Consider the following 14098-nt stretch of genomic DNA (forward strand, 5'->3'; position numbering starts at 1 on the left):
CGCAGTGTGAACCTAGCCTAACACCTACCTCCCCAGTGGGTTACTCCACATACATCACGTGTGAGGGACGTCTAGTCTGCAGGGTGAGGGGGTGTGCCGTTCTTAGTTACGTATGAAAGGGATCATGGGAAACTCCGCCCCGCTCCCAGCATCACAATAGAGCAAGGTGAAAGATACATAAGGCGCGATCGATGCAGAGAGAGTGCACATAAGAGTAATAGGATCGTATCAGTGGTATCCCCAGCATGGGATGCTAGCCACAACAGCGTCAGTATCGGCACACATATAGTAAGGAGCGGGGCTAAGGTATAGTAATCAGGACTATAAAAATGTGTACACGGTTGATAAATCTTGACATCCCAAAGCCAGAGAGAAAGATAGTAAAGTGGTGTGGTAGTCCCCAGCAAGGGTACACTGGATGCATAGGTGATGCTACTGAGTTGTTCCCCCCCCTGCGCGTTACAGCAGTGCCGCTGCACCGAATAATGGGAACATTACTCACGTCTGCCACACTACACTACGGGAGGCATTTATTAAGTCCGGCGTTTTTTACGCCGGACTTAAAAATGCCCCCGCAGCTCCGGCGGTACGGGGATTTATGTAGAGGCGGACTGCCTGTACATAAATCCTGTGCGCGCCGGTGCGCACCGCCGAGAACCTACGCCAGCTGAGGACTGGAGTAGGTTTTCGGCGTACATTTGGGCAGAACGGATGATAAATCGCACGGACTCTGAGTCCGCGCCCTCCGTTCCGCCCACTTCCCGCCTACTTTCCGCCCCCTGGCGTACTCGGCGGAAAGTGCCGATTTGCGATTATTTTATTCGCAAATCGGCCATTTGCGTATAAAATAATACGCAAATCGGCACTTTCCGCCAAAAATCATCCGTCCGCCGGATGATACATGTAGCCCTACATGTTTATGATCATAGGTAGTTCTGATCGGCATCAGCACCAGTGCTAAACTCACCAGGTACAACCCACCATCCACGCTTGCAAAAACATTCAGATACTGAGCAAAGTCTGAATTCTGAACGTTACTTCCAGGTAAATTTTCGTTTGAATACTGCAGTATTACTGTACTTCAAGCCTGGGGGCCCGAAAAGTGTTTGAGAACCAAAGCTTACTTTCCTTGAAAATACAGTTTGAGTTCAAAGCCGTTTGAGAACCGAGGTACCACTGTATCTAATTCGGGTCGTATGTGGATAGTAGATGTTCTTAGGTGTAGTAGCTTGGTGCAACAATGCTTCCAGGTGTCGAACGTCCATAGTGGAGTCGCCCCAGCTGGTAGTGCACTCTGTTAATGATGCACAGGATGCCATCATAAGATTCAGATTACCCAGGGGTCAGTGAGGTCACTGACGATAGTACCATGATAGTACGTGTTAGCCACAATTATTAATGCGTTTCAACAGGTTTTTGTCCATTCTTTGGGCTGATGGCGGAATCTGCCTGAGCATAGAATGGAGCCTATGGGACGGGCGGAGAGTGAGTGGGGGCAAGTGGCGGAATCCGCGGCAAGTTATCTGTGAGAATCCCTCAGTGTGCACATAGTGTGCTCATACCCTCAAGGGCAACTTTGTCCGCAATATACAGTACAATGTTGTGTATTGGCATCACAACTACTAAAAACCATGGGAAAAATAACCAACCATGAATGGGAAATCTGCCCAGCTATAGGGCCACAATCCAGGACTGTGCCAGCAGCAGGAGTTCACCTCAGGGCAGTGCTGGTCACCCAGCTTTCCCAGGATGAGATGGATGGAGGAGTCAGTGAGGGTGACAGGTATAGCATTGAGTCCCCGCCATGAAGTTCTCCCCTCCAGCAGGATCACCTCAGCGGGAGAGCCCAGGGAAGGAGGGTGTGGGAGGGGACCGGGGAGGGGACAGCCCCCGGGAGAGGGGAGTGCTGGGCGGGGAGCCGGCGCTGTGTCCGCCGCTGGCTCCGGGCTGTGCACATCCAGCAGTGGGCAGTCTCTGGGCTCCCCCGGCCGTGCACCATGGCGGCCGCTGTGGAAGTGACCGGGAGCAGCAGCTGCAGCGGCAGCAGCGACACGTCCAGCACCGGGGAGGAGGAGAGGATGAGGCGGCTCTTCCAGACCTGTGACGGGGACGGCGACGGCTACATCAGCAGGTAAGGGAGGGATGAGCGGCCACAACTTTACAAGTTCCTGCTGAATAGTTGGCTCCAGGGGGGGCACGGATCCCTGGGAGTGCGGAGGCCGGGGACCCTCCGGGATCACTGCCCCCTCTGCAGCCCCAGGAGTGAGCCTGCGGAGCACATGTCCCAGCAGTGCCCTGCCCACTACACCGGGGATGGGTAACTTTCCTGGCAGGGTCTGGGGCTGACAGCTGCTGCCAGGACTGGGGGGCATGGATGTGCCCCCCTCTATAAGCTGCACCAGCTGAGTGATATGGACAGTATAAGGCGCTATTCACACTGCTGGGGAGGTGATGGATCCTGTAGATAGCTGTGTGTGACCCTGACAGAACAGACAGACCCCTAGATAGTGTGAATGGCTCGCCAGGTGGAGGTGGCTTATATAGTGGGTGTCCTAGGCACTGTACCCTCCTGGGTGACACCTATGTACCCTTACAGGATATATGGGCAGGCGCTGTCTTTAGAAAGAGTATTCCCATTTTAGATCTGCCTATGATTTTATAGGTGAGGGACCGGAAATGTGGGCCCCCTACCTGCCTAGTGAGGCGGCTACTGACCACCATATTGAGGCAGGGAGTGAATTCGGATTTTTGCATGGCTCACTATCTCTTATTGAATAAAAAAATTGTTCTTTTTTTAAGTGAAAGTTTTTGATGCAGAAAGCAGCGTCCGCTCATGCCTGTGTGAACGTGTGCTTACAGTCAGCAGAACAGTGAATGTAGCTCTGGGCTATGTGTTTAAGGCGTTACTCACTTCTATATGTAGAATGAAAATGATACTGACAGAAGGAATGTCATATTTGTTAGTAGACGACTACGCTTTGCAATCGCTTGAAGTCAATCTGTCAGCTGTCATTCACGTTCCAAACTACTGATGATGTTAGGTCAAGGAGTCACATGGTACCTTTTACATATCCAGATGTCCTTTCAGAAGGTAGAAAAGTGCTATCATTCTAGGGTGCAAAGTGTCAAAGTGGCGTTTACAAGCTGGAATGCATCCTCGCACCCCTTCCCATACCTATTCCTACTTGATTGACAGTCAGCCTAGCTGAGCTCCAAGCCGGGTCAGGTAGAGGAGGAAAGAGGCATAGCAGCATGCAGCAATTCAGGGGCTTGAGAATGCCTCTTTGGCACTTTGCACCTGAGCATGATTCTATGTTGTAAAAGCACAGATGCATACGAGAAAGTTACCACAAATCTCCTTAAAGGAGACCTGTCACCCCCCCGTGCCGGGGTGACAGGGTCCCGATCCCCTTATACTGACCTCGTCCCGCTCCCGGGACGGAGATATCCTGGTCAGAAGCCGGCGTGCGCGCTGTGGAGATAGGTATGGCGTCCATAGAGAATGAATGGAGCCGTGCACGCGCTGCAGAGATGAGTCCGGCTCCATTCATTCTCTATGGACGCCATACCTATCTCCACAGCGCGCACGCCGACTTCTGACCAGGATATCTCCGTCCCGGGAGCGGGATGAGGTCAGTATAAGGGGATCTAGCTGGGGGTCGGGAACGCATCTGCAGCGATTTAACCCCCCACCTTCCGGAGCCCCGGCCCGCAGCATACATTAGCTGCTCGGCGCAGCGGCTGTGTTAGGCTCCCTGCTCCTGTTGGTCCCTATCAGCCAATCAGTGCAGAATAGCACTGATTGGCTGATGGGGAGCTTTGCACAGCCGCGGCACCAAGCAGGTGGTGTATGCTGCAGGGTTAAAGGGACCAGGTCACATATCTGCAGCGGAATGAAAATTCTGCTGCAGGTATGTGACCCCATAGCACTTTACTATACCAGGATCCGCATCGGATTTCGCTGCAAATCGCAGCGTGAAATCCGCTGCGGATACAGTATGTGTGAAGCTACCCTAATGTAGAAGTCCGGCTTCATGTTTTTTTTTTTTAAAAGGCAGGGGCATGGGGAAAAGTAACAAAGAGTATTAACCCACCTCTCCCATGCCTCTTCTGCCCTATATCGCTTCTCCAGGGTATACACATCACAACCTGGCTGATGGACTGGCAGCACAGCCAGTCAGTGAGCCGGGACAGGCATTTTCCTGTCATCACAACACAGGGGGGAAAATGCCTTCTCGTGGGGTTCTCAAGACTGGTCCCGCCCCTCATTGTGGGCACAAGGAGAGGTAGGTTAGGACTCCTCATTACATTCCCCCCTGCTTTCTGCTATTTTTGAAAATTGCCGGACTTCTCCTTTAACCTTAGAGCTAACCCTGTCACCAGTTAGGAGTTGCAGCTCACATACTCACTTAGAGGCTGGCCTCACATTGCCTTAAAATCTTGGAAAAAGCCAATAAAAATGCCATGGCGTGTTTTTTTTTTTTTTTTTTTTTTTTTTTTTCAAAAATGCCAGTGGCCAGATGTTAGCTAAAGGGGGACATTTACATTTAAAAATGTCCCCGCATCTCCAGCGCTACTGGGATTTATGTAGAGGCGGACTGCCTTTACATAAATCCTGTGCGCTCGGCCGAAAACCTACGCTAGCTTAGGACTGGAGTCGGTTTTTTCGGCGTATCTTTTGGTGGAACGGATGGTGAATCGCTCGGACTCTGAGTCCGCGCCCTCCGTTCCGCCCCCTTCACACCCCTTCCCCGCCCCCCAGCGTACTCGGCGGAAAGTGCCGATTTGCAAATATTTTATTTGCAAGTCGGCCATTTGCAAATAAAATAATGCGCAAATCGGCACTTTCCGCCAAAAATCATCCGTGCGCCGGATGATACATGTCCCCCTTGGTGTTTTTTTGGTGTGGCGCTTTTCTCTTCTGGTGTCTTTGAGGCTCTGTGGCAGTTTTTCCAAAATGCAGCATGCTAAGAGTGTGGTGTTTTTTTTGGCAAACTGTTTAATTTTTTTCTACTATAACCTGTCCTCAGGTTGTGTGTGGTATTACATTTCAGCTCCATTCACTTCAACGGAAATAAGCATGCACAACTGCACCCAAACTAGTGATGAGCGGCGCTATTTCTGGAGGAAAGTGACAATCTTGTGTGTGTAAGCCTGGACAATCCCTTTAAGGAAAAAATGTTAGTTAGAAAATACACCCTAAACTGCCTTCATAGCTATGTAGGCTTTATATCTCTGTATCCATACCTTTATTGTACCTGGCTGAGGCTGAATTCGCCTAAGACTTGCCCTTTACTGCTGCTCTGAAGTGTCATGAAAGTGTGGCCAGGGGTCCTCATTCCAACATTTATTGCAATGTGCGTGGATGAGTTGATTTCCAATAATTTTTCATAAGAGAAAAGTTAGATAATTGGTCTCCTTGCAAGTATATAGGATATTGGACAGCCCCATGGGCATATGGGCGAAAGCTATCTCCTGTCTTCCTGCCTTATTGCCTTATTCTTCCTGGATATTTCTGAATGAGCCGACAAATGGGTGTTACCATATCACTTTTTTAAGAGGATGGAATATGCAGGGACACAACTCCTACAGGTAACACCCAGATGTCAGTTTATTCACAGCAGACTTAGCGGCCATCACCTGCAGGGAGAACACATCGGGGAAGGAGGAAGCAGGTGAGAGCAGCGGGGACCTGGTGCTGCAAAAACAGCAGGATCAGGGCAGGTGAGTTTGCTTGCTTTTTTTTATTTTAGAGCAGAAAGCAAGTATTGGTAAGATTTATCAAGCTGTCCTTTTTCAGGATACAGACAATGGCACTACTACCACCATGCGGCTTGGATCTAATGCAGGATAGGCGGAGTATTCCACTATACTTGCCGTGGTGGTGCTCTCTTGCTTGAATTGCAGGTACGCAGTCACATAATTTTCAAAGAAAAGAAATAAAACAAGCACTCACCAATACGTGCTGTGTACTTTATTCTAGAATCTTCATAAAACATAATATAGCAAGTGGCGAGGACGCCGAACACCACCAAACTTGCTGGAGGTGTTTGGCGTCCTCTTAAAAAAGCCGAAGAAAGACGGAGCTGTATCCACCAGGCCGCGAGGGGTTGAGGGGGCTGCCTTTTACATACTCGCAGCAGGATGACAATTCCGCTGCAAGTATGTAACCTCATTAAAAGTGACAGAGATCCGCTGCAGATACATGTGTTAACCCACCTTTATTTGAAAGGTATAGCTGTACGTTACTTTTCCGCTACCTCTCCCTGTTCCCCTTCCATTCTTTTCACCATATAAGAAAATGCTATCCCCCATACAGCTTCATAAAATATTGTTATTGGCGTGCATGTTGCTGACAAGAGTCATGTGTGTTATTCTCTTGGGTATATTTAATTTTTTCTTTATAGAATTTTTTATCCTGCGCTGTTTAATTTCTGTTATTTCTATGACTATCAGTCTGAGGTCATGGTTTTGGGTTACAACAGATGCAACGGTCATAGAATTAAAATAAATAGCAATGAAAGCTACCTGGAGATTCTGCTTTATGTTAGGCTGCTATGCCTTAGCATGTGCTGTAAAGAGTATGACTACAACAAGGCCATTATATTGGGTGGTATTTATCATCTAAGAGAAGTCTAAGGTCAAATTCTCACAAGCTGTAGAACGCATGTGGCCAAAACCACGCACCCACGTGTTTACCAACGGCCGTGCAGTGTTGTCAAAGGGCCTGCCAACATGCTGCTGTGGAAGAAAAGGTGAACTGGTTACAAACAAGCGTTTATTTTGGCACACAAACTGTTAATCGAATTAAAAAGATGTGCGCCAAAGTTTAAAATTGTAAATCTGCCCCATTGTCTGTAGAAAACATGTACAGGTACCTGCAAAGGGAACATTTGAATGAATGAGAATATGGAAATGAAAATTCCATACAGAAACTATGTGAAAAGCCAAACTGCCTTGGAATGTAATTAAAGTAAACTTCTACAATTCCCTAGTGGAGGATTATGTAAGATCTGTATATGGGTCACTTTATTAGAGGCAGCTTTTTGATGTTAGAAGTCTTTTTCTGCTATTTAGCAGAAATGATCGCCTGAGGATATTTTTGTCCTGCTCCTGTATTCTCCTGTATTGTGCCTACTGATCTTATTCAGAAAATCTCATCTTCTGTCCAGCAAGCAGGTAAACTTTGTACTACAGTAAGGCCCCGTTCAGTGCAGAAGCCCCCCCCAAGGGTGCGGATCTAGGCGCCAATTCCGTAGTGTAAACGGGGCCTAAAGCAGGTTACATGCTACAATAGCAGAATTGGTCGAGAGTACTTGTGGTTATCGGGACACTCAGTATAGCATAAAAATCTGGGTAAAATTATGCAATCATTTGTTCCCTATACCATACTCCTGATCATGCTCTGCGGCACAGCACTGTTTTTTCCTCCCCTTCATTTTAACGCTTCAAACAATAGAATAGCTATTTTATGCAAACAGAGAAATTTTCATACACTGTGAGGGTGGGAATACATGTTAAGGCCAAGTTCACATAGGGTGTTTTTCTTTAACACTGCTGTTCTGAACGTTCGGTCAAAAATGACCGAATTTGATATTTTTTAAAATATTTATTATGTGGTTCTGAAACTTGTGGTTCGTTGACTTTTCCTCATTTGAGGGGTTCTTACTTATAGCAGTATTTATTTATTTTTTGTTTGTTTACTTTTTGCTCCACGTCTTTTTTTTACACTTGTACTGTTCGGTCAAAAATGACCAATAGCCTATTATACTATTCCCCAGCCATTTTCTGAAAAAAATAAAGGAGTTATAATCTCATTTTGGTCTATATAGTTCTACTATTTATCAATTTATCAATACCAATTTCCTTTTGGTCCATGCAGAGTTACACAATAATACTTTTTGTAAATTATGATACTGTAGATGGATTCCTTTCCAGTATAGTTATGTGCTGTTCTTATAAAAATGGTTTAATTCATTTGTCAACCTTTCACATGGTAAATGTGAATTATTTGTCTAAGGGCTCGGCCACACTAGCGTTTTTACATGAAAGACGGATTTGCTAACGGATGGAAACGGATAGCCAAAAATGTTAGTGTATCCATTTATTTTAGTAAAATTAGCGGAAGTCTGCCATCCTTTTGCTTCCGTTGTCACCCATTTGTAATTCCGTTTGTGTCCGTTTTTCAGGGTTTTTTTTTTCAGCTCCTCCCCTTCCTTCCCAGAAGAACTTCCTGTCTTCTCTCCCCTTCTGAGCATGCTCCAACTAAAAAAAGGAAAGGGACGGAAACTTGAACTACAGAAGCAAACGGTTTAACCCTCTGTTTCGATCCATCACAATTGACTATCATTATAAAAAAAAAAAAAACGGATTGCATCGATCCGTTTAAATTCCGTTTTTGAAAACGGAAAAAAAAAATACTGCAAACACAATTTTTTTTCGCCCGTTCAGAAAAACAGAACTTGAACGGATTACATGCTAACGGAGCACTTGGTAAAACGGAGCACAATAAAATATTGTTGAAATTATAACGGATTATAACGGATCCGACAATTTCCGCTTCGCTTTCTCTAAAATGGAAAAGGATGACGGAATGGTGGCGGAAGGACGAACGCTAATGTGAACGTAGCCTTAGCTGGTTCCTTATTTTAGCTGGTTCAGTTATCTAATGATAACCTGAAAAGAGCAGTAATAAATTCTGTCTGACAAAATGTGTTTGTTTTACTTTGGGTTGCTGAAGGGAGCGTTTTAGCTTATCACTAGACAAGTACAATGCTATTGTATAAAGTTACTTCACTTTCAATACAACTTGAGAGAACATAGAGAGAGAGCACACATGAGACAACTCTGAAAACTCATCTTTACATATATGTAGCAGAAGAGGAACAGAGAAGGACTTGCCAGCAGCTTCCTGCACTCGTAGGAGAGGGATGAAGGACCTGACCACATAACCTGCAGCTCCGCAAGGCTACGTTCACACTACGTAAGTTTCCGGCCGTAGCGCGTTTCGTGAATAAGCGGCCGGAAACTTGCGTAGTTTGCGTACAATGAAAAGTATACGATCTACGGGCGCACAGTTCACACTACGTACGAACTTACGGCCGGATCATGTGCGGCGCCGTAAAAAATTAACCAGACCATTGTTTCCGTACGGAAATGCCGTAACTTACGCCCGTAGCGTAACATGCGTTCCCGTACGTAGTGGTGATTTCTTCATTTTGCCAGCTTTTTGTTCCGATCCAAAAGGTTCTGTGGGGTGTCCGGGGCTAGGCGAAGATTTCCAAGTAAAAGACCGCTGTTAGATCGCTACGAAGAGCGCTCGGGAAGCGTAAGTACGCTACGGGCGTAAGTTCGCGGTCCATACGTATCCGGCCGCAACTTGCGTAAAGTCCCGGCTGGAGTTTCATACGTATATGTCCGGCCGCGAAAAATATGCGGCCGGACATATACGTAGTGTGAACCTAGCCCAATACTGTACCACTGTGTGGAGATCTACCTGACTACAGGAGGAGAAGGAGGTGTGAAATACTCTTCTCCTCCATTCCATTTGCCTTTAGATGGTCCATCTTGACCATTGTGAGCCTTACCCAGGCCCCTTGAAAGCTTCTTTGCATCCTGTTTACTTTGTCCTTGGGACTTAAAGGGCATGTATCACCTAGATTTCCTTTCACTAATTAACCCCTAGACGACCCTGGACGTACCGGTACATCCTGAGCTATGAAGCGTGCTCCGGAGCGGAGCGCGCTTCATAGCAGGTGGGGGCCGGCTGCAATCAGCAGCCGGCACTTCACCGTTAATGACACGCTGCAGCGCGATCACGGCGCGGCCGCAGCGTTTACGTGTAAGTGATAGGGGGAGTGTTACTGCGGGGGTCCCGATCGTTAAAACGGACCGCCGGAGGTCTCTCACCTGCCTCCGCATGGTCCGATCGGCGATCTGTTCACTGAGCCTGCACAGGCAGGCTAAATGAGCAGAGCGCCAATAACACTGATCAATGCTATGCCTATGGCATAGCAATGATCAGTGTAGGAAATGAAAGTAGTCAATGTACAAGTCCCCTAAAGGGATTTAAAATGTATAAAAAAAAAAAAAAAGTTAAAATCACTAACACACACTACCCCAAACCCCTCCCCCAATAAAAGTTTAAATCACCCCTCTTTCCCATTATATAAATAAAACATAAAAATAAATAAACACATAATATACCGTAGCGTGCCTAATTGTCCGATCTATTAAAATATAACAAGCGCCATTGCGAACGGCGTAGACGAAAAGAGGGAAAAAAGTGCGCGGGATACCAATTTGTTACATTATATATATATGCAAAAAAGGGGTCCGTGGAGCCTCAGTTACGAGTCTCAAAACACGGGAATAGCCAGATATCCCTCTCTCCAGAGAAGGAAGCCCATTGCCAAGGGGTGCCTCCTAGTGGGGAGAGCACCAAACCACCCTGATACGTAGTCCCTCAGGTCCTCACTCTGTTGCGAGCTTTAGGACCTAAATAGGGAAACACCATATTTAAATTTTGTATGGGACAATCAATGGAGACTCGTAAATGAGTACTCCATTGGAATTTTTCACTGTTCTCCCTGAGTTCAGTGATTGTTGTGTTTTGTTGGTCTATTTATTATTGCCCCAGTAGCCAGAATCCTGCTCCACACTGACGAGGGGCAAATACCCCGAAACTGCAGTCTGTGGATGGATGCCTAGCCTTGGTAACCCTTGTCTTATGTCGTTATACTCGCCACAGAGTTAGACTTTGACTCACAGGGGCCACCCTGGTGTTTCCCTATTTAGGTCCTAAAGCTCGCAACAGAGTGAGGACCTGAGGGACTACGTATCAGGGTGGTTTAGTGCTCTCCCACTAGGAGGCACCCCTTGGCAATGGGCTTCCTTCTCTGGAGAGAGGGATATCTGGCTATTCCCTTGTTTTGAGACTCGTAACTGAGGCTCCACGGACCCCTTTTTTGCATATTTAAATTTTGTATGGGACAATCAATGGAGACTCGTAAATGAGTACTCCATTGGAATTTTTCACTGTTCTTCCTGAGTTCAGTGATTGTTGTGTTTTTGTTTGTTTATATATATAAATTAATAAAAAGTGATCATAACGTCCGATCTTCACAAATATGGTACGGAAAAAATGACACCCCATACAGCCCCATAGATAAAAAAATAAAACCGTTAAAGGCGTCACAATAGGGCCATTTTAACTAACCCATAACTAATTGCCAAAAAAAAAAAAAAAAAAAAAAGGATTTCATTAACAAAATATATATAACATTAGAGAATCTGTGTAACCTGCATATGGTTGTGTTCGGGCTGACCTATAAAATAATAGTATCATGTCGCTTTTACCAAATAGTGCATTATGTAGACACAGGAACCCCCCAAACGTTACCATATTGCATTCTTTTTTATGATTTCACCTATTTATATCTTCATAAATAATATATTTGGGAATCCGTCATACATGTTATGGTAGAATGAAAGACGCCATTACAAAGCACAATTATTCCTGTAACAAACAACCCCTTACATGGCCCTGTAGATAGAAAACTGAAATTGCTGGAGGAGGGAAAAATGAAAGCGCAAAGATCAAAATTTGCGCGGTCCACTGGGTCATTTTGGGCCTGGTCCTCAAAGGGTTATGGTCAGATACTAATAGTTCTATTATTCTAATCTGTTTCTATTTTCTGACTCATTTTTATATTTTTTTTTTTACTTTTTGTTCATTGTTATGGGGGCTGCCATCTTGCATTACTAAGCCTATGTGACCTTTAAAAATGTTTCATTCCACAGGGAGCTGCTTTTGTCTTGTATTGATACTATGGGGTCACATTTTGCGTCAATGTTGTACAGATCACTTTACAGCAGCCTCCTCTTATCACTACAAACAGAACAGTAAGGGTACTATTACACGGGCCGACTATGGCACAATCATTTTAGTAAACGAGCACCGATCTGCTACATCTGAGCTCATTTACTGGACCTTTTAGATGGCCCGATAATTGGGCAGTAAGGGCTGACGATGTCCATGCAGCCCTTGCTGGCCTGTCAGCTTACAGACTGCTCAGACGCTGCTGCTTCTGCCGGGAGTGGGAAGCACAGGAGACAAGTGGGGTGCGGGGAGAGGTAAGGTGTCAGGTGTTTGGGGAATTGTCGGCGCCCAGCAATTTTAGGCCCAAACCTAAATCAATAATCAGTCGATGATTGCTGTCATCTGTTGATCATTGTCTCTTTTACACGGAGTGATAATCGTCCTGATTCGGCCGATTATTGCTTTGTGTAATAGGGCCCTTAGTCTCAGCTAATTTTTAGCTCCAGTGGTGAGAATGAAAATTGCAGGATTTCAGGATATAGATAGTAAAATGGAAAATTAAAAAAAAAATGTGTTTAACACAAAAACATATTCCCCATAGAAGTCTATGAAAAATTATTGACAGAGTACAGCAGTGGCTGGAAAATGGATCGCGCTGCCACAATCTTTCCCCGACTATCTCTTCTGATCAGAGTCTCGCTCTGATCAATAACTTCTGACATGTCTGATGACATGTCGAAAGTTAGTTATAGTGACAGTACCCATTTAAACAATAAATTTTTATCTGTTGACACATTCCCTTTAACCTCATTTTAGGACTTTTTGGCTCCAGACAAGTTGCCACCCTGCTTCCTCCTGTTGTCTCCCCCCCGTCGGGAAGTCTTCTCTTGTTTCCACGCTCCTTTTTTGTTGTGGTTTCTCACCATTCAGTGCGATGACTAGATTCTCCAGAGCTATAGGACGCGCCCCATATTTTCTAACATAATTGTGTACTGTAGTTTGACATTACATATTGTGTTGTTCTTAGCCACTTTATTCCTTATTGTATATTGCAAGTTGGCTAAAATTTCATTGTGCAATACAGTGCGTCAGCTGGCAGCCTAAAGTCATGTCATCTGGAATGTGAATGTCAGGTTTTGAGACTTTTCTGATAAATTCTGAGTGGAAATACACCTAACATGATTTGAGACCAGGCAGGGAAGGGTTACTGTTAACCATCTAAAAAATATCAACAAAAATACAAGTAGATAATAATAAAACAAGTTAATAGGCTTTAAAAAAAACATCTTTTTTCCACTCAGTTAGAATTGGTTTTCTTATATTGAAATAGAATTACGGCCTCAGACGGCGATTTCTTTGCAAGAAGAAAATTTATTGCAGCTGCAGGTTCAGTTTGAATTGAATTATTATATTTTACTTATTGCACTTTTTTTTTCCTGGTGTGCCTGTTCTCACTTGGTTCTTTTCATCCTGTGTGATGAGGTGTGATGCAACTCTCTTTCATGTGCTACCCACATGGCACATTCTGTTAGGGGTTTGATGGCGTTTCTAGTGCTCACCATAATGGCCTGTGTTTAGGTGTGCAGCGGACTGTGTAATCGAATAAACCATACTCGCCTATTGTTTAACAGATTTTCTCCTAGATAATGTTATAGTTTAGATCTGATTTTTGATTAAAAAAACAGCTATTTAGCTATTTGCAAATATGAAGCCATTATCGGAAATATGCCCTTTAGCGGCAAGGGAGACCTAAAACCACTGGTGTGACTACAGGAAAAATAGAAACTTCCAATGATTCCCCTCCCCCGTTCAGCTAGGTTTTCTTAATTTCAGTAGTAGTTTTGTGGTGTCGTACTGCTATGCTAAGGTGTACATAGCACTGTCACTGGGAGTGAGGTTTTATCAGTGACACTGTACAGCTTAGCCAGTGCTAGTCCAGCACACAGGTGTGATGTTGGTACCTGCTTTTGTGTGGCTGCCTGTAATATTCCCCAAAATGGTCTGTGACCTACCCGACCGTGATGCGTTCCTTGGGCTCCTGTCACGGTAGTCCTGAGTGGCAATCGACCCACCACGAAAAGGGGAAAAATAACCCAAGGTGTGTAGCGAATGTGTATAGGTGCTGGTGCAGATGAAGAGATGACTGAGTCCCAGTGAATAAGTAGAGCAGCTTTACTGATCAGTCTCTGGACAATACAGAACACTTTGGCACTAGATAAATAATCTTTGTATAGGTAGTAGTGCTCAACTGGGTCTGTGCTGTAAAGATACTTGAAA

General features: G+C 45.3%; 1 protein-coding gene across 1 annotated transcript in view; it reads left to right on the forward strand.

Annotated features, from left to right (window-relative positions):
• Positions 1 to 1923: 1923 nt before the first annotated feature.
• Positions 1924 to 14098, forward strand: part of MCC (MCC regulator of WNT signaling pathway) — a 232105-nt gene continuing 219930 nt past the window's right edge. The window contains exon 1 of the mRNA XM_069962701.1: positions 1924 to 2131. Within this exon, the coding sequence (XP_069818802.1) occupies positions 1998 to 2131 (134 nt within the window). The 5' untranslated portion in view covers positions 1924 to 1997. The remainder of the gene's footprint in view (positions 2132 to 14098) is intronic.

The sequence above is a fragment of the Dendropsophus ebraccatus genome, chromosome 3 (genome assembly GCF_027789765.1).
Source record: "Dendropsophus ebraccatus isolate aDenEbr1 chromosome 3, aDenEbr1.pat, whole genome shotgun sequence".
NCBI lineage: Eukaryota > Metazoa > Chordata > Amphibia > Anura > Hylidae > Dendropsophus > Dendropsophus ebraccatus.